A 21,720-nucleotide genomic window follows, 5' to 3' on the forward strand; every position below is an offset into this window, starting at 1 on the left:
TTAGGAGGAAAAGCGGAAAGGAATGAGCATTCCCTCATCTCTCTATCCCCCCACACCCTCTGGTGGAGGTGCCCAACAGTGGAACTGTCAGGTGGCAGAGACGAGGGAGGGAAGAGCAGTTCTGGGGAACAGAGCTTGCTCCTCTTTGGCATCATCTCTCCAGAGCTTTCTGTATGTAAAATTATTCTAAGTAGTATGATTCCTTAATTTTACAAAGGAGCATTAAAGAAATTTCCACAATTGAATGAAATAAAAACAGGGGAGGGGGTGCAATCTGTACTAATGTTTTAAAGAGCCTTATATCTAGGCAACGTTACTTTTATTCTACTTTATAGAATAAAAATAACTGAATCAAAATGCTTTACGGAAAAAAGAAGATCATAACCATGTTGTCCTTAGAATGTCTATTGTTCACTCTGACCAGTTTTTTTTTTAAAGTGACAATTATACAAAAGCTAGGAGGGGATCACAAAGGTTCTTAAGATACTTTTATCATTTAAATTTTAAAATACAGCATTCCAAAGCCATTTTTAATTGGCTGGGAAATGAGATGTTGTGCTTAAGTTAGCCTAATTAGCGTGAGAGTGGGCCAAGTTTTAGACTGATGCAAAATCCAAAAATGATGGAGTGAAGCAGGAAACAAGACTACAATTGTATCTAGTTGTTATGGAAACTATTCTACAAGAGTAGAAATGTATGTGTTAAAACATAAAACCCATCAAGTCAATAAATGGGGATTTCTAGCACATTCATTCCATGGAGTAAGACTAAAGTTCGTAACTGGGAGGTTTACCTCACTACTAATACATTTATTTTCGATTTGGTATATGTAAGTATCTTCCCTAGAACAGCAGTTGCTATAGTAACTCGAGACATTTCCTCACATTCAGATCTCATGGTTTACTGTTTAGAAGTCCCTAAAATCGTGACTTTAAATTTGTGTTCAAAGAAGTCCTGCATCTGCCTCCCATTAGTACATTAGTAAGAAGGTGTAAAGTGGACAGTGCCAGCTTTCTGCTGGGGCTAGACTGACGCCCTTCCCCATTCCTGCAACATTAAAACATGTTAGCATAACCGACGACACTGACTACAGCAGCACTGTTATTCTGCAAAAACAAATGCAAAGAAAAGCTTTCAATGGCATCCCCATCTACCCCCTCTATTTAACGTTACCTGGTATAATCTGAGACTTTGCATGGTTTCTTTCCCAAAGAAAAGGAACGGACCTCAGAACCATGGTCCAACTTTCTTTTCATCTATAAGGTAAAACAGATAAATTTGTTGTTGTTGTTGTTTTAATTACCTGGTCCATTATCAGACTTTGAGCTTGTATGATAATATTAAAAACTATTAAATTTTCATGAGCCTACAATGGTGATTATTGGTAGGTTAAATAGAAAATCTATTACACAGTTTTTCCTATTTGCTTTACTCTGATAGACCAGAGAGGTAATGTTCCCTTAATATTCTGTTGCAATGAACAGTATATGGTGATTTAGAAACTAATATTCATTATATCCTTAGAGAATTATATACTTTTCATATTTTTCAGCTTAATAACAAGAAAAAATTTATTAGCACACATAGGAAAGAACCATATTTAACATGTCTTTCTTACTAGTCTTCATTTTTCTTTAAAAATATTTTAAGATTAAAAAATTCACAACCAAAAATATGGATAACCGAATTTTAAACATTCATATCATTATAAAAAGGTAGGGAGCAATGTAAATAAGCCAATCTCGAATAGTGATTTTAATAAAGAAGAAAGTAATTATCGTGGACAACAGAGGCAGTTAAAAAGAGTAAATCCCTAACAACAGAGACTCTGCATCTGCTACAGTACAGCTGGAGGAAAAGTCATCAACTGCTGCATGCAGAGTATACAGCCCATACTCAGGGCAAAACACTCCCAAACAACGGAAGGGTTTTAAGAGAGTGAACTATGACTATGATATATAAGACACGTCCAACACATACATCCTAAAGGTTTCTCACTATGTCATATTATGCTATCAAGACATATTCAAAACTGCATTCTGTCAACGTTAATATTGAAATATTTATTTTGGTATTTCACTATCAATATTAATTAGTAGGTCATCTGAGTATACGTTTATTTCCAAACTAGAAAATGAGATCTGTTAAGGTTCAACTTTTTCTATTCCAACAGCCTCTCTTGGATTTGCACATACTTACTAGCTACTGTATTACTGCATGTTATAGGGAGATAGCCATCTTCATTTTCATAGGAAAGTGGAACCCCAATTCTGCAGCAGCCTAATTTTCCTACCCATTGCTTCACATAGACACACATGGAATACAGTATATACACTGTAAATACTAAAAGACTCAGACTCTGAGATGGGACAGCAAGGACTCATCATCATGCAGAAAGTCTTCCAGTCAACACTGGATGGTTTTTAGCTGCGAAGGTTCAAGAAGCTTATGCACAATTTATACCTTAGTTCATGAAATACCTACTGGGGGAAAATGGAATTGGTCTGCTTTCTCCCCTCTTAAGTTTCTATACCCATATAATTTTTAAAGACCATCCTCTCCAAAATACATTATTTATATTTGTAAATAATTTTATTGAAAAACCAGACATAATGTAACAGCTGTAACACGTAGCCATGTGCTTCCACGTGTATAATTCACAGATATACAGATATGCACATGTACACGGATGAATCCATCAGGAAGGTCAGTTGCACAGAACTTGATAACTTTCACAGATGTCTTTTATGATCATTATGAGAATCTCTGATACTCATTTGAATTAAGTCAGTAATGCTGGCTTTCAGAACTTCCCAGAATGTCTCGTAAATACACTGGTACAAATGCCATCTGCTACTAAAAGCAAACTTTATTTCCATCTTAGAATCTTTCAATGAATAAAATACTTAAGACATATATCAAGGAAATCACCAAGAAGGGGGTTTTATGTTTAAATTATTTTATAAAACGAAACACCTTCTGAATGCCTATAGAAGTCTTTTAAATATTGTACTGTTAACTGAAAATACTGACTTTACAACCAAAAATTAACTGGGTGATTTTTTTAAAGGTACCACAAGTAGTATAACCTCTTTAAATATAAACCCCACACATTCCAGCGACTACACTTTAAGAGTTAACTAATGAACACATATGTGTATCTATGGTACAAGAAAACTGAACGGAAAGGTTCACGAAAAGCCAAGTGAGGCTGAGTATTTCCAGGTCAGCATTTAACGGAGCCACATTTCTGAAGTCTGGATACATTTTCTGTGAAAAATTCTCAGATGGAAATATACATTTTATTTTAAGGCTTCTCCCAGCTCACACTGTCATTCCATAGTTGCTTACAACATTCATGAAATAAAACAGAAAACCAGACATCCAGCCACCCACCAAAATTAGAGGATACTGCAGCCATCTCCGATGATACAGATTTTCCTTCTCAGGCAGGCACACACACAACCACACAGCACAGGAAGAAAACAGTACTTACTTTGTAAAAAATCATTTTTAATGTGCCGTAGAAACCCATATTTTCTGTATTTTTCCCCTTCAGGGATTCTGTGCCCCCGTGTGTCCGGCTGCTTGGCAGTCTCTGACAATATAAGCCCTTTTCAGGTAGGTATGTCACAGATTCTAACGTGGACATGCTCAGGCACGCCAGGAGAGGAAGATTAGGCAGCGGAACCGGCAGCAAAACTCCCCAGCACCAGCAGACGCAGCTCAGAACCAGAAGGCTGCTCGGGACGCACACACGCATGCAGCTCCGCTGAGGAGAACTCGGGGAATAATGAGCGAGAACCCACAAGATTATTGGAGGAGACTATGCCCTGTCAAAGCCTTGACTGAACAGATTCCTCCCTCAGCAGCAGAGGGATCAGATTACATCTTCCCTTGAACACAGAATGGTGCAGTCCAGGGTTCAGCAATGCAGACTGCACATCAATTATATGGTGATCTGCTCCAGGGAGTCCGTAAGCACACAACGCACTGAAGAGAGGGCGGACGTGGGCAGCAGAGACCGCCCCCACACCACAGCCCCTCTCCCTTTCCAAACTTTCAGATTATTTTTGTGTTTTGTAAAACCCACATTTTTGACGAGTTTTAAATAGCACTCAGCATTACCACAAATAAGTCCTTCCAGAAACATTTTGAAAATGAAATGCATTTGGGCACCCCCCCTCCAAGGCAAAGCAGGCTATTTCATTAACTGTCATCCCACCGTCCACTCTTGGCACAGGCTAATCAGATCCTTCAACATAGCTTGGACTGTACAAAAAGGAAAATTTCAAAGGAAGAAATTAAATATTCTTGGGGGAACTGTCAATAAAGTAAACCAGTTTGGGTAATATAGTTTTTTTAACAGAAATTATGTAATGTAAGATATATTTCAGCTGGTATGTCTCCTATATTAAGATTTAAGGAAAATACTTCTTATGCTTTACCATTACATTTTTTACAAATATAGTTTTCAAGACAACTACCGGTGATTCTGAGGAATCTGGAGGATTATCATTAAAGATAAGCCAGTCCTATCTAATGTAGAAGATTGTGTGAAGGCTAGTTTCTCCAGCATGAGCAATAACCGCACTCCTTGATCATTGGGGACCTCCTGATACTCCTCCAACCTGGGTCAACAGGGGCTAGTGGACTTTATCTCAAGAAAGATTCTGACAATGCGCATCACTTAGCATTAGAAGGGAATTTTATGTAATAATAAAGAAACTAACTTTGCCTAAAGACAACATTTTTCTTAGAATGATTATTGTACAAATTTAGGTATTTATCTTGCAACCTGCTACACAGCTGTCCTTGGAGACGGTGATAGGCTCCTTAGATAAGAAGAACCTATTATCAAGTGCCCGGCTAATTAATTCCTACCCTCCCCACTGATGCTCTTTATTACAAGTAAGCTATGTGCCTATAGTTATTTAAAATACTTAGAGTTCTTTTCAGAAAAAACAAATCTACTATTTGAGCACTGTCTAATAGTTCTCCATGGTGATAGACTACTGCATGAAATAACAACTTTTAAAAATGTTTACCACTGTAACTAAGACATTCAATGTAATGCCGTTTACTTTCAAATGAAAACAAAATAGTGTAAATTTTATGAAGATGTACATCTTGGATTCTCTCCTAGAATCTATGTTCTACTGTCTTCTCAAACATTTACCTAGTTCTTACATCATTCCCCTGACAGACACAATATGTACACAAATACTCAACAAAAGTTAGTTTTCCTAGCATCAATTCATTCTCTTCAAAGGGATATTGTTTTAAAACTGAAACCTCTGTGGGGGGAGAAAGGAACCCAATCATTAGGAAGACACACTGACCCTTATTAACTAGTTGCCTTATGATTTGGGGAAAAAACAGCAAATAAGACTTTCTTGCTTGTTCCAGGCTACTGAAGAAAATTAATGACTAGCTGGAATCTCCTGTAGAAAATGTCAGGGTTAGCCAGCTTATTCTGGGTAAACTTAGTGGAAGCAGGGGTAGAATAAGATGGTGTCTCCTTCAGTGTCAGCTGAAACTGGCCTACCCCCAACTGAATTAGCCTTTTCCAAGTACTGAGTTAAGGACATAGACAAACTTTCACTAGTAAAAAGGAATATTGTCTTAAAATGTTTGCTGCTGAGTCTTTTATATATTCAAAGGAATGCCCTCATGGTTACACAACTGCTACTTATGGTCAGGAAGTTACAAGAAAAGTTGCTAACAAATGTTTAGCAAAACGATACATTGGGAAGTCTCCATTTCTCCATTTCCTTTATCAAGGTTCTCACTTGGGAATGACTTCCATTAACTTATCATTTGTGGAAAATATGTATGGTTTATAATTGCTAATGATGACTTCAATTTGCCAAGTATTTAAACAATCCTCCCAATACTTAATCTACAATGCTAACTTAATTGGCTAAACAGAACTAGTTAACCAATTTTCTAATCAGATTTCAAAGTAACAAACATCCTATTAAGTCTTATCAGTGAAAACCATACTGTGTCTTATGGCAGAATCTACTCATGAACAATGTAAAGGAAATCAATCATATTTAGGTGTTTTAGTAATATGTTTTTAGAAGGCCTTTGTTTCTACCAAAATTACACTTGGGTAAACAGAAATATCAGAACTTTAGTCTATGATCTATATAATTCTAAGCATATTTTGTATTTTATACCTTATGCTTTAACAACAAGGAGTAAGTTCACCAAAAAGACTAGCTACTGAGTTACTACTACAGCTAAGTAAATACTGATAGGAATTTTAGAATATCCACACAGTAAATATGTTTTGTCACAATAAAATAAAATTTCATGTAATTTCAGCCAGCCAATAATCTGTCCATTCTTTAGAAACATTCCTTGTGCTAACTAACCTATAAACATTACTTACAATCTATTAGCAAGGCAAACAACTTTTGAACTGGATATTTACAAATGAATGCCAGCAGTTAAGTCCAGAAATAAATTGCACAAAGATACATGTTCAGTCCCAGAGTCCAAGCCTACGGAAGATAATGTTTGTAGAATGGTTAACCCACACAACTAGTCCAAGTGAAGGGATTCCTTCTGAGCAGATGGCTGGAATCACTGAGTTTGTTAAAATAAGTTATGATTATAGACCAAAACAACAACAACAACAAAACTATTTATAGCGGGGGAGCACATGGACATTCTTCTGTGGATGATGCAAGTGAAGATGCATACACAGGGTCAACAAAAGAAAATATCAGCACATATCCCCCTTGCTTTGGCTTTCAGGCCCATGACTTCCCTCACAACCCAGTTGTGAAGCTGTTCCCTATCATTACTAACCAGTCTTCACACTGTTCTGTCATGGCACTCTGCATTATTTTTGTACATCTTCTTCTCTACTTATTACCCCTTGAAACTTTATATCGCACTCAAGTTTATCTGCAGGACATCCAAAACAACTTTATGTATCAAATAACAGTTTTAAACAACTGACCATACAAGCAAGCAGAGGAAACTATAGCATAATTTAGTAAAGATACGGAGACATGTATGTAGACATAAAGTATGCTTCTTAATACCTACTATACTTAGTATTTACAAATTTGTTGTGATGTAACTTCTTATCTTCTTTGTTACCTTGCCAACATTTAAAAATACATTTCTACCTTATAATAGTAAGAGGAGACGATGTGTTTGTATTTTGATAGCAGTGACTCTGTTATTATAACAATACTTTACTCTGGAAAGGAATAGGAAACTCTACCTACCACAGTCAGCTGTCTTGCCCTGAGCACTGAATTTAGATTAGAGACAATTCAAATTTTCTACATCAAAGAAAGGAATGTCAAACATGTTGAGGCTATAGCAAACGTTTTGAAACTTTACTAACTCATTGCCAATAACTTTCTGGGATAGTAAGTTTATATTGAAAGGCTCCCAGCATCTGCATGTGTACTACCGCAGTAGGCGAGGGCATTGACTAGTAAGGTATTTCTTACATTCATTAAGAAATTGGTTAGCTTACAATGTGTCAAGCACAGGACAATATATCTAAGACTTTTTCTTCTAATATATAGTAAATTAAGGAAGGACAAGGTAACACACAGAACTCTTAGGACCCACAGTAAACATAGTTCAAAAAATTACTAAAATCTGGTTTTTGAAACTACTTTCCAACTAAACCAACACTATAATATTGATGTATAATTAAAAATCCTAACCTTTAACAGCATATGTGATATAAAACAAAACTGAAAAATTTACACAATGAATATTTTATAATAGCATATGAACGTTTTAACCATAGTATATCAAGCTGCAAATGAACAGAGTTCAGAGTTTTATTTAATTAAATATAACTGTAAAAGTAGTATTTTCTTTGTTTTTTCCCCTTTCTTTAAGTTCAAGCTATTTAAAATCTTAATCAATTACAATGTTAATCCAGAGGTTATAACATGCACATGTGTGCATGTACAAAAGTCTAAATGCATAAATGTCCACACATCCAGAACTTACATAGAGATAAAAGTTAAGAGTTTCATTTAGCATAGTCACAGAAGAAAATAATAAAATAGAAGTTTTGTTGACTTTCCTAGAATTTACAGTTCTGAACATCCTTCACATTATAGTCAACACCTGTGCACTAACCTGGTACCAAGCATATGCAAGCCATCCTTGAGTTAGCTCTGAGTCATCTAAGAAGTACCAAGTTTCTCCATCTCATCCATACTTCAGACCTATCTAAAACATAGCACCAATATCTTAAATCTGTACATCAGGAATTCCCTATTAAAATTTTATTGTAAACCAATTTTTATAGTAATATTTTTAGTAAAGTAAGGAAAATGTCAAGAAAAAAATACAAAAAAAGATTGACTTTAAGACAAACAAATTAGTAAATTAACACACAGGAAAGAATGAAATGATAAAATTAATTTTCCTTTAATGTATAACCCAATTTACTGCCCCATTTTCTCTATCCAGATTTATTGGTTTGTCTATGATATCCAAATATATTTGAGAAAAGTTTTCATATATGTGAAATCTCTTGTATGAATATCAATCTTATATTCATTTCAAGGCGTTTAAAATTTGAGTTAACTTCTTAAATTAGCTATTATTAGTCATGACAACGTTTGGGGCATTAGAAAAAGCTAAGAAGGAAAAGTAGTGTTAGCTAATGAACCAACAAGGAAACTGAGTAGAAGTAGTCATCCATATGCTGTGCATGGACCTGGAAGCCATCTAATCTTGCCTTCCTTTTCGTGGAATGAATGTGAGATGGAGAATCAGTAGAGCCTGGGCTTAAATACCAGTATGCCCTCAGTCACTTGGCCTTCATGTGCTGTGGACTATTCTTTTACACTGTGTGAATATATGTCACTGTGTTTGGTTTAATAAAGAAGCCGACTGGCCCATAGCTGAACAGAATAAGGTTAGGCAGGACAACTAAACCAGGAGAATGCTGGGAGGAAGAGTGGTCTGCCAGCCAGATGCAGAAGGATAAGGAAATGAACATGCCATGTTTATAAAGCTACCACTACATTGCCAAGCGTAAATAAGGAATACGCGTTAACCTAACATGTAAGAGCTAGTTAGTAATAAGCCTGAACCCCTGGCCAAGCATTTATACTAGAAGCCTTGGTGTGTTTGAGAGTGACTACAGGACAGGGAAACTCCAGCTACAGTCATGAGCTCAGTTGATAATGGTATTGCTCATACCCTAGAGTCATTGTGAGGACTCTGAATGTTCAACATATAACAAATATCCTACAAGTGATAATCACCATTAACAGATGAAAGGTAAGAACTAAGTGTCTTACTCAAGTTAAACAGGACTTGGCTCTGGTTCTAGAGCTCAACATTTCTACTTCCCATTACATGGGTTGTGGGTCAAGCTGAGTGAAAAATCAGACACTGCTGGAGAAAAACAGTGCTCTGTTATTTAGATAACAATTATAAATGCAAACTACAAGCTAATCATACTCAGCTCAACAGAATGATCACTCTGATCCTTACAGCCATGCGTCTATTCGAAGCAAAGTATCTGAGCAAAGTATCAACGAGGAAAGGTGACAGAAACTGAGAAGAAAGGTTAGGTTTAAAAACCTATCAACTAAGAAATAATAATTGAGAAAAACACCTGTCTCAAAAAACAATTAATTAAATAATCAATTAAGAAATGATCACACACATATCCCAACTCTACAAAATGCTACTAAAGGCAAACAAAAATACTACATTAGCCTTCTTCCCCAAGGATTCTTAAAAGTAGCTGAGAAGATAAAGGTTTGGTAGATGCTAAGAAGGAAAAATATCCCCTCTGTGGACTGAAATGTGGAAATACAGCCATTACTAACTTTCAGAGCTAATAAGGGGCAAGACTTCTCATCACTGCTCTTAAAGGGCTCATTACAGGGTAATCTATGCACTGTCCCATCTCCTGACTCAATTACCTAATGTTGAAGTTACAACATTCTTTAACTTATTAACCATCTACCTTAGTTATTTAAGAGCCCTGAATGCCTTTCTGTACAATAGGTATGAAGACTGCATTTTTCCTTTTACTTATAAACACTGATAAGAGGTCTTTCTGTTTCAACAGACACACATACCTGAAATGATATATTCAAGCAAGTTGTGTTCCTGAATACAGTGTAGTGGGACAACAGCGTAGAGAGATTTTTAACCATTATGAAAATGCTATACTCGTCAATGCACCTCAGGGAGGCAGAGAGAGGTATGGTCCCCACTAACAGGAGTCTTACTAATCAAAAGTAGATAGTGTTGGGAGTTTTTTCCACTCTGTTCTACCATATCCCTTTCTCCAATACTTCTCCCTCCTATGCCCTAGACTAAAGAAAGTTTCTTTCTAAAATATAGATCACTAGTATTTATCAAATACCAAATGGGGGAAGGGCTAGTGAAGTTCAATAATAGCCCCTTGCGGAGGAGTTAAGAAAAAACAAACATAAAAATGTTAATGGTGGGCATCTAAGTGGCCACCATCTTCTTTCCTTACCTGTCAATATATAAATAAGCTTGACCTTTGAACACCTCCTGTGTGTGTGTGAGCAAGCACACTACTTGGCTGTAGTGTACATGTTCTGTGGGAGGAGGGAGACAAACAGACTAGGAAATGAACACATTCGAACCCAAATGAACAAGAAGTTCATAACCGCTCTAAGATACAGAGCACAGTGCAACGCAACAAGTTAGCATTTATGAGGATAGAGTAATTTGGGATGGTAGCACCTAGGAGTCAACTTTTCAGCCAAAATGTGTGTTCAGGTTGTTCAACAAGGTCAGAACATGTAGACCACTATCAAAAGAGTTTGAAAGTGCAATGTGAAGTCACTAAAAGACTTCTAAGTGGGAATGATTTAATACAACATTCCTATATAATGCCTGCCCCCCCATATTTTTTTATATTCTTAGCAATGTAAGGTTGAAGGTCACTCAAAAAGTGATCATTATCTCTTGAAATAAGGGATACAATAAGGTCTCTGCCATGCAAGCATAGAAACTGAATTTGGATCATACATAAAAGCTGGATAGGGTGAGACTGTGCCTGTCTGTAAATTCTAGCATTTACAGGAGGGTGAAGACAAGAGCATCACTGGAGCTTGCTGCCCAGAGCACCTAAGCAAAAATCCGTTTCAGACTCAGTGAGTGACTGCCTCAAAAAATTAAGGTGAAAAGCTATAAGGAACTACACCCACTGTTGACTTCTGGCCTCCACGTTCACCTGCAGGCACATGTGCACACACCCACCTGAACGTGAACACACACCCACACAACGAGACATGGTGAAAAGTACAATAGCATCTGACTTCTTTTCAACTGCGCCACATTACAATTACCCCTTCATTTTCTCAACTTACCTCCTCAAAAAAGAGCTCTCAAATCTAGCACCTATTTCAAAGTCCATTAAACACGGACCAAAAAGAGAACTGAAGAGCAGATGACCACCTAACCCCCAGCTACTGTGTACCACTTGTAAAGCACCATTAGAGGTTCTTTACACCACTAATGCAATTTTGTGAGGACCAAGGATCTACATTACAGCCTACTGTACTGCTTTTCTGGTTTCTATGCCCTCATTTGATTACTATTTTAGAGAGCGAGCAACTGGATTCAGATAACCAATGACTATTATTGTATCTGCCAGCATTTGTTTCTAGCAAATGTCTACTACAATAAAAGATGTATTTACTTGCAGTTATTGGAGCTGAAAGGACATTTCATCGTAAACTGTTCTCTGTGACCATAAAGGAAAACACAGCATAATCACAGAAACTCCAAGTTAAAGAAGACCTTCAACCAAAGTTGCTCTTACTCATCAGATCTGCTTAGCCTGCTTTTAGCCTTCCCAACTCTATGACTTGCTATGGTTGACTCCCTGACTTAACAATTGTGTTCAGTTGCCAACATTTAGTGGGTAGACACATAAAGTCAGATTCAAACACTGAATTTTTAGACATAAGCATTTCTTCTCATCACCTTAGTAATTTTCTAGGATTCAAAATAACAACATAGTTTTAATCAATTTCTTTTTTGAGATGGAGTCTCACTCTAGCCTTAGCTGGCATGTTAACCAAATTTTTGAAACTCTAATCATAAATCAATGCCTGTGAACACAAGCTTACTTCACTTACTTGGAAATATTGAATACCTATTCTGCATTGGTTGTAGGCTAATAAAACACCACCAGCTTCTTGCTTTATGAAATGTATATCAGCATGATCTTTTTAATGTAGCTTACTTGCTCTTCCAAGTATTCAAACATTTGATGTACTGTCAAGTGAGCAGGAGAGAAACCAGTGATCACCCCACTAAGTTTAGAAAGAAAGGAAGGTGCTAAATATTCATATCAAAAACATCAATTTACATTTGAAGCAGTTACTGTGTGTATAATTTGACAAATTGCAAGGAGTATGAGTAGCATAATGCTTACATGATCTCTACCTGTGTAGAAGATTCCAAACGCAATTTGAATACAAAAGCACATTGCTGGGAACAGACAGGCCATTCATAGAGTTTGACATAATCTTTTATTTATAAATTCATTTTATTTATTCACTTAAAATTAGCACGTGATCTAAAGATGTATATCAGTAAGTATTTGAGGACCCCAGATGTCTAGAAATGAACTTTCTATGATTGTCATATCTGATATCTAACTTTTTTTTTTTTTTTGGTGGAATGGTATCTTGAGCTTTCCACTAGTCATATGAAGGTACAGACTGGAAGGGTGAATGAGCAGATGCTGTGGATGAGCTGAGACCCACGCTGGCTCTGGACAAGGCAAACAGCTAAAACCCTACATTGTGGCTAGAGAGTACTTTTGAAAAGTTAATTTTTTTTAAGTTAAAGTTTACAAGTCAATATACATAGACATTTTATATAAAAAACAACCATATCAGCTAAAATACAAACCTAAAACTTGCAAAAAGATGTCAAACGAGCAAAATCTTAATATCATGGTATTTATTCAGTTTTTGAGATAAAGATGTACACTCACAAGTAAATAATTTCTTTATGTTAAGCTTCTCCTTTTAACAATTATCCTAGAGAAACAAAAGAGCATATTAAAACTTCTTAAAGCTATTTTAAGAGATGATAAATGAAGATGATCATCAACATGGTCACAACAACAGCAAAGATTAAAATTAAATGCTATTCTCTAAACATTTTTACTCATCTGGCTTCTATTTTAACAATTACAATGAACAGGTCTTTACTCCTCCCAAACTTTCATTTTGTGAAATCACTACACTTGTTCATATATATGTGCCACAGGAAAAGGTGGTAACAGAATAACTTATATAGTGATCCTCTAACCCAAACCCCACCGCAAAACGACCAATTTTAGCCAGACACATTCAGAGATATACAATGAAGGAGAAGGCGAAAAATGAATTTAGGGTTAAGCTTTTTCTTTAAAAAAAATCTAGATCTCCCACATTTGAGAAGTATTGAACCAAGGTTAGCAAAATCTAGACATTAAACAAAAACAAAAAAACCAAAAAAAGTAAAAGTAAAAGCTGATCAAGATGTATATCCTAGAAGACTTCCTAATTCACAAGGAAGGGTAGATAAGTTTAAAAAATGAGTATAATTAATAAAAGACATTCCTCAATTCATATGACAACACATACAGTCAGAAAGACAAAGAGATATGGAGACAAATATTTCTAGGAAATACACGATACTACTTGATATTGAAATAATACAGGGAAAATAGTCACTAGATTTCAAATGCTTGAGTGTTCCTTCGGTGGCTGCAATCAAAGAGGCTATGTTATTCTTTTTCAGTTTGAATTAGCAACTACGTGAACTGAAGATGTCCTTTTAGGAGAATGACGTACACTGGGAAAAAGAACTCACTACGCCAGGCCTCTTCCAGGTGGTTTTATTCATGGGCTCATGAAAACTGCGCAACAGCCTTAAGACTGCTAAGATGGCGATCCCTATTTTATACAAAGAAAGAGGCTGAGAGTTTAACTAACTTCTCCAAGGCCAAAAAAATATGGTAGTAGAACACAGGCAGATTTTGGCCTCTAATTATACCATGAAATAGAACTCTCTAAATTAAGGCAAGAAACACTGGTAGTTCAGATATTCTAGGATGTTTTCTGAGCCGTGTCGGCATGCAAACATGTCACATGTAGATGAAATCTGCACCAAAGCCATGGTAGATATAAAGAAGAGACAAGCCAGATACATGTGGACAGTGACACATTGTGCGTATGAATTTGCAAGACAAAGTATTGATACACAACTGTTAATGTCCCTTTGCTAAGAACAACTTCCTTCATCCTTGGCATGACATTTATTAAGACTAGGGAGTCACCAGTAGACAGAGAAGAAAGTCTAAGAAAACTGCTCACAGCACCTGAAACAAACAGGTGTCCCTAACCCACCCGTGATCCAGTGAGTCCAACCTCAACATTATGCACTTTTCTAACTTTCAAAAAATTACTTTTACATGTGTGTATGTTCATGTGTGTGCATGCTTCTGCTCACTGTATGTGCACCATGTGTATGCAAATGTCTGTCTGTGTATGCCAGAAAGTGTCAGATCCCCTAGCAGTGGAGTTACAGATGGTTGTGAGCCACCAGATGAGGATGCTGAAAACTGAACCCAGCTCCTCGGAAAGAGCAGCAAGTGCTCCTAAGTGCTGAGCCATTTCTCTAGGTCCTTTAGGAACCTTCATGACCTACCCTCATTTCTTCATGGTCCTCCCCTGCACCTAGGTACCTCCAAGGTGTCACTATGCAACCTAAGCTGGCTTGCAGCATGCTATGTAGCCCAGGCTAGCATGGAACTGATTATCCTTCTACTTCTGTCTCCTCACTCCAGTACTGGGCATCATCACACCTGGCTCTGGCCCTGTTTCCTGATTTTATCACATGCATCCTTTTTCTAAGGGCCACTTCCTATTTAACAGATGTCAATTTGACCCAGGCATAGTTGCCCCTTCCTCACAGCAAACATCACTGTTAGTAAATGTATGTCTCTGTAAATTTATCCAATTCTTTATTATCCTGTCTCTACCTCATCCTGCTGGGCTGTATGATTTTGACAAATAGAATTATATGGCTATTTTAATTTCCAACAGACACTCATTTGTCCAATATAGTACTCATTTGTTATCTACTATGTATTAGCTACGCTAAGTATGGGTTCAACTTCATGACTTCTGATCATACTGCAGGAGGATAAGAAAGACAATAAAGCAAAAAGAGAGGTTCTAAAACTGTGCTGTAGGGGCTGGCTGCTCTTCCAGAGGACTGGGGTTCAATTCCCAGCACCCAAATGGCAGCTTACAAGTGTCTGCAACTACAGGTCCAGGGGATCTGGCACCTTCATACCACTGCACATAAAATAAAATTAAATAAACTATTTAAGATTGAGCTGTGTCCCGCAGAATGTGGTAAGAGTGCATCATGTCAAGGTGTGTTCTGGTCTAGGGGTTCAGTCTCTGAACTTGGCTGGATCATGGTGAGACAATGCAACCCTGTACGGTTACTGGCACAGAATGAGGGTAACAATAAGGAAAGAATGGATTATACAAAACTTTCCAAAGCATAAAGCACTTTCTTACATAAACGTAACCAGAACTTAATACTGGTGTCAGTGAAGGAAGATGTGATCAGATAACCTTTGCTGAAAAATCATTCCAAATGCAATGTTGAAAGCAGGTGAAGTGACTCAGAGAGGACATGGGCACACCCTGTGAAGGATGTCACTGGACAGGAAAGAGGCAAAGGCAACTTGACCTAACTGGGTAGTAACAGATACACAAGGATGAACAGCTGAGGTGTTTGGACACAAAACCAACAGTACATATTGGTGACAGATGATAGAAACAAAGGAAAAGGATATATCAAAGAGTGCATCAATTTTTTTTTTTTTGCTTGACTGAATAGAAGACAACAAATGACATCACAAAGACTGTTTTTGTTGTTGCTATTTGTCTGTTTTCTGGAGGACAGAAGGAACATGAGACGTCTCTGAGACATCCAAACTAGGATGTATCATGTTCCAACTGGCTCTGAAGCTCAGAAGGTCTGGTAAGGTAGTGCTAAGGTAGTTTAAGTCATCTGCACAGATGTTACGTATAATTTCTTCCTACCATCTTCCCATTCTAAAGCTGTCAAACAGAGTGAAGCCAGAACCTTGTCACAGTGTGAATACATCATTTGTTTGTCTTCCCATGAGACTACAGACTTCATGACAGCAGTGACCATTTCCATTTTGATGGTTCTGTTCTGTATCAACAAATAATACTCACAAGAGATTATTGGCAATGTAAGATATACTCTACCAGATAAACACAGACCTTCAGAAATAATTTTACAATGTTAGATAATTAATTTACTCTATTATATATTATTTATAATTTTATGTAGTTATATATTTTCTCCCTAGGGAAATGTTGTGTGTCTCGGAAATTTGATACATAACGAAAATGTAGTGGAATTATCTGCAACTTCCTGAACCTTTAAAAATGCCCCACTGAATATAAACTTTCACTCTAAAAGGAACATTCTTTAGCAATGTTTATTAATGCATAACATTTCCTGCAAACCTCAGACAGTTTTATCTATTTACAGGTATTAATAGATACCAATCCAAAAAAAAATACAAGCATGAAAGTTTATAAGCAAACATGTTATAGTCTCAAACCTGAAATTAGCTATTTTATATGTAATATGCATTTATATATTTTAATCTCCATGAACAAAATAAGAGTTCTGTTTACATTAAAATTAAAGTGGATACTGTGCGTTTTACATATCCTTTCCTAGCTGTATTTTACTTTAGCTGTTCTTTAGCGTTGGTAAAAAGAGGCCAAAAGGAGTAAGAAGCTGCTGAATATTCTGCTACTGGTGCTTGTCTTCAGAGTACAGAGCTGTATAGCCCTGGCTAGTCCAGCACTCACTATGCAACACAGAGTAGCATCAAACTGCTCCAACCTCCCAAGTCCTGATATTACAGATGTGTGCCACCTCAACTGGCTAAAACTTTGAAAAGAAAGTATTTAATGTGGTTTTATGGGTATGAGAATTTAAGCACAGGATATTTTAACAAAAGACACAGCTCTCTTCATACCACTTCTGTCTAACTTTACAAGTATATATCACATGCTTCATCTTAATCTTCAGTATACTCAACACCATACAAGCAAGATTTCCAATTCTTATGTCATTTTAAACATTATACAGCAAAACCGAATGCTACTGTATTTTTTTTCAAAGCATGTATTTGGTATATAGCTTGAAATTTAATATGTTTAAAATTATAACGGAATGAACTGATAAGAGACACACTAACTGATAGGATCAAGGCTTCTTGGAACATCTTAGAGAAAGAAAAAACATACTAAAATAAAGAAAAAGCTTAAGAGATGCTTTTGGAGTTGGGCTTGCCACTTACTACCTTTTGGATTAATTAAGACTCTAAAAAGAGGTCTGTGCTATACAAAGCTGAACAACCTCGAAATCTCTAAAGTCATGACAATGACCTTGAACTTTCTCAGAAGGATTTTTAATGCACTCTGTCATTAGTAAAACCTGCTCAAACACATGCCCCATCTGCCAGCACCCCATCTGCAAAAGAGCTTCTTATTCTTGTAGCCAATACAACTCCTGCCTGCTTCCTCCTCGTCTCTACACACCAGCTGTATGGTAATGAGTGCGAGCAGCTGAGAAATACTGCATGATAACAAAGCTAATATGAAAACAGCAGAGCAACACTTCCCCTCTGGGAAGCAGTTGCAGGGGGAACATAGCTGATAAGCTATTAAACAGGGGGTGCAGACCAGAAGTGTGTGTGTGTGTGTGTGTGTGTGTGTGTGTGTTCATACATGTAAGGATGTTAAAGCATGGTTCCTACAGGACTAAAATACAAAACAATGAAGAAAGCACAGTGTGCCAAAGACAAGTCTAAACGTTTAAGTACATTTGCTAATATCTGAAGCTCAGTTCTTCAAGTGCTGTAGAGTCTCCTCCTGCACAGTAATGAGCACCACTTTGATCAGATCGTTTGCAAAGATGCTAACAAGTGTATTCCATTTCTTAATTGCTGAATTTGAGGGGCCTTAGGAGGGGAAAAGGTTTCAGAACTTAAAATCATAACGGAAGGAACTAACTAGAGACACTGAAGGAACTGACAGAACACATGAATCAACAAACTGTTTTCAATTCTTATATAGCACTTGCAAAAATTCTATTTAATGGCATTTCAAGCCAACACAAAGCAAGATACAAAGATGTCATGTACCATTTTCTCATTGATACAGACATAATGAGGTTAATTTTTATACAGGGTAGTCACACTGAATGAATCTACATAATGAAGGTAGAATCAAATCACACTAACTTTCTATAGGCAGTAATTACCAGTCACTCAGCAAACTAAAAAAATTGGATACTTATAATAGATACTATGCATTTTCTTTGATAATTTGAAAAATGTTCAAAATACTTACTCTAAAAATCAGATGTAGAAGTAAGATATGTTGATATTGAGAAATGAACACACTTTAGCTACATGGGCTTGAGGACAGTGAGTTCTTGTTACACTCCTGTGTATTCTTTTGTTTGGCCATTACAGCAACCCTGAGATAGGTACTTACTGTCTCCATTTACGTAGGCTTACTTGCTAAGTAAGGCTTACTTAGTAAACAATACAGTAGGAACTCATACCCAGGTCTGGGCAGCGCCATCATCCTCGTACTTACTCTCCGCTATTCTGACATGAACCAATAATGAAGACTGGGTTTTCTTTGTTTACTGTTGTTTCCAAATGTGAAAAGCAGTCCTTGGATCACAGGAAGCATTGAAAACAACAAATTAATAGACGAAAATATAACTGGCTCAGTTTTCTCTTAGAGTCAGGAAAAAAAAAAGAACTGCAAAAATTGGTAATAGTCTTACTGTTTTAATATTTAAAAATAGTACATACCAATTAAGGAACCTTAAAGTAAGATTGTGTATTAATCTAAGTTTTGTTTGCTTGAAAAGCTGACAAGAATTTTCCTCACATTCTTAAAAGGTGCTTATAAAACAATTAAGAGCAAACTGCACTGATTTTAGTAGACTGCATATTTTCATGAATTAATTTACTCACATTTTATCATCTAACTACAAATGAATTTTACTCTTTTAATTAACAACATATTCCTTGACTTCAAATACAAATTAAGGATATGGGTGTTTGTAAAACACGAGCTTTGCATAATACACATAAGAATTCATACTCAACTTAGCAAAGCAAGATCAACTGATTGAAAAGTGAGATACACTGTTATCGTTCATCCAAGATGTAACTACAGAGGTTTAAAAATCTCCAAATTCAGACACGATTCACAAAAACAGTGCAATACTGCCTCTACGTGTTCATAGTTGTAGTAACAATGACATTTAAACAATCTAAATTGGTAAGGATTTCTGTGGATGATTGAAAAGCTGTAAATTGCTCAAGTGAACTATTACATAGAAATCACTCACACACAAAAATGTAAATAAACATAGGATATACAAATTTCAATTTCCACATTAAAGAACAGTAAAGAAGAAATTTAAGGTAATAAGAGTTTTATTTAATATTACTATATTTTTTCTTCCAAACACAATTCTCAATATCATCACATGAAGATATCACAAAATAACCCACGACAAGCATGTTAATTGTTATGATTTTAGGGTCAGTATTTTTATCTTTAAAAAAAAGTGTTTTACCTTTCTATCTTGGGTTTCTTTAGGCTTACATTTATTTATATCAGGCAGGGATTTGCTATTACTTTGGCAGAAAATTTTACATAACATTTCAAAAGCTCTTGGATTATTTCTATTACTATTTAACTAATTTATGTGTTAGAGACAATTAACTTATATAACTTTTCCCAGAAAATCAGGCAGAGGGAGGGCAGAAAACTCAATTCTGGCCCAGGAAATTCTAAGCAAGACATTAAGATGTGCTTGACAGGACATTAAAGACTCTGAAACAAAAGTCTTGTTATAAAAAAACATGATTAAGATGAAATCATGTATGCTCTTTAGGTATGTGCACTGTTCTTGTAGAGGACCCAAGTTTGGGTTAAGCACTCACTAACAGTTGGCTCACACTAGCCTGGAACTAATTCCAGGAGACTCAACACCTTTGGACTCTGGAGACCTGTGTGTATGTGTTCTCTCTCTCATAAATATTTTTAAGTGTATAATGAAAGCGTCCATGGGTTGGAGAGATGGCTTAGTGGTTAAGAACATGGGCTGTTCTTCCAGAGGACCCGGATTCAATTCCCAGCATAGCTCACATGACAGTTCACAACTGTCTATAATCCTGCTCCAAGAGATTTGACACTCTCACACAGACAAAAATGCAGGCAAAACACCAATACACATAAAATTATAATAAATATACTAAAAATAAAAATAAGAGTCTGCTAACACACTGTATTTTGGGACAATACAAATACAAATACAAATGCATCCTGTGACTACAACAATGTTTGGTCTAATTAATACCTATTTGATGAATGATCATGTAATTATAGGTTTTGTTCTTGTTTTGAGTCAGGGTCCTGATATGCCACCCAGGTTGATCTGAGCTCATACATCTTCCAGTCTTAGTCTTCCAAGTGCCGGCATTGCAGGGATGTACATCATGTCCAGCTTTACTTCTGGGTTTTTGACATATGACTACAGAATGTGAACAGGAGAGACATCTCTCAAGAGACAGAAAGGCATCAGTGATCTCCTTATGGGAAGCTGCTCTGTCGTATCTTTACAATACTAACAAAATACATGAAGAGCAGAAATCTGTAATGGAAGGTTAAAGTTAACTTAGCTTTGATCTTATTTTAATGTATACAGACCTTCAATTGTGGTTGGAGTTCTTTTCCATCATTTAATGTATGCATCTGCTCTACCTTAATCACTGATGAAAAATGATATTTAAACCCCATTATGTTATGATGACCTAACTATAACTAGGGTAATAAAATTTAGGTTATTTATTTATGTAATGCATGCCTTAAACATACACATGTATCTGTACAGGGACTTAAGATAAAGCTTAGCTATCTTATAATTCTACAGACATAACTCTCTAACTCTGAAGACAGCTGTTCTGTATTTTGCAAAAGTAATACGGCACATATATTAAATATTACAACTCCTAGTACATTACACTGGCATTTCTGCAGCAAAATAAATCATTAGATAAATATTAAAGGAGGCCATCACATGTAAGCTCTAGGTTAAGTCTTTTAATTCTTAGTTCCCAGTGCTTGTTAGATTTCTGGCATGCAGGCAAGAGACTGCAGATGTATTTCAAAGTATTTACTCTGCCAGGAACTTACTTCCAAGTTTATTTTTAGTATATTTTTCATATGCTACTCACACTACAAGTCTTACTATTCGATTTGTTTCTTAAAGCATAAGTTACTAATACAACTTTGTATGCCCTTTGATATTAAGGCTACTAACCATATGTACAGCTTGCTATGTGTAACAAGAGACAATTCAGTGTTTCCAGAGTGTGGTTGTAGATTTATGAAACATGTGCTAATTTAACTTTCTTTATGCTTAGATTTAACAATGGAAGCAAAACCCAATACTAGTAAAATCCAATGAAAAAAATGTCTAGAAAGCAATGTCAAATTACATACTGAGACCATTCATTCTATATGATGAATATAAGGGTAATCTGTTTTATATACATGT

The 21,720-nt window shown here is 36.2% G+C and overlaps 1 protein-coding gene across 4 annotated transcripts in view; it reads right to left on the reverse strand.

Moving 5' to 3' along the window:
* Positions 1–21,720, reverse strand: part of Fbxw7 (F-box and WD repeat domain containing 7) — a 155,819-nt gene that overhangs the window by 22,610 nt on the left and 111,489 nt on the right. For 3 of the 4 annotated variants that reach the window (XM_013120630.3, XM_021233111.2, XM_021233113.2), the window contains one exon: positions 1,174–1,256. In XM_013120630.3, the coding sequence (XP_012976084.2) occupies positions 1,174–1,256 (83 nt within the window). Of the gene's footprint in view, positions 1–1,173; positions 1,257–3,496; positions 3,937–21,720 lie in introns of those variants that run through there. The other variant, XM_005080090.4, reaches the window with a different exon arrangement.

This window comes from Mesocricetus auratus, unplaced genomic scaffold (genome assembly GCF_017639785.1).
Source record: "Mesocricetus auratus isolate SY011 unplaced genomic scaffold, BCM_Maur_2.0 Super-Scaffold_100009, whole genome shotgun sequence".
Classification (NCBI taxonomy): domain Eukaryota; kingdom Metazoa; phylum Chordata; class Mammalia; order Rodentia; family Cricetidae; genus Mesocricetus; species Mesocricetus auratus.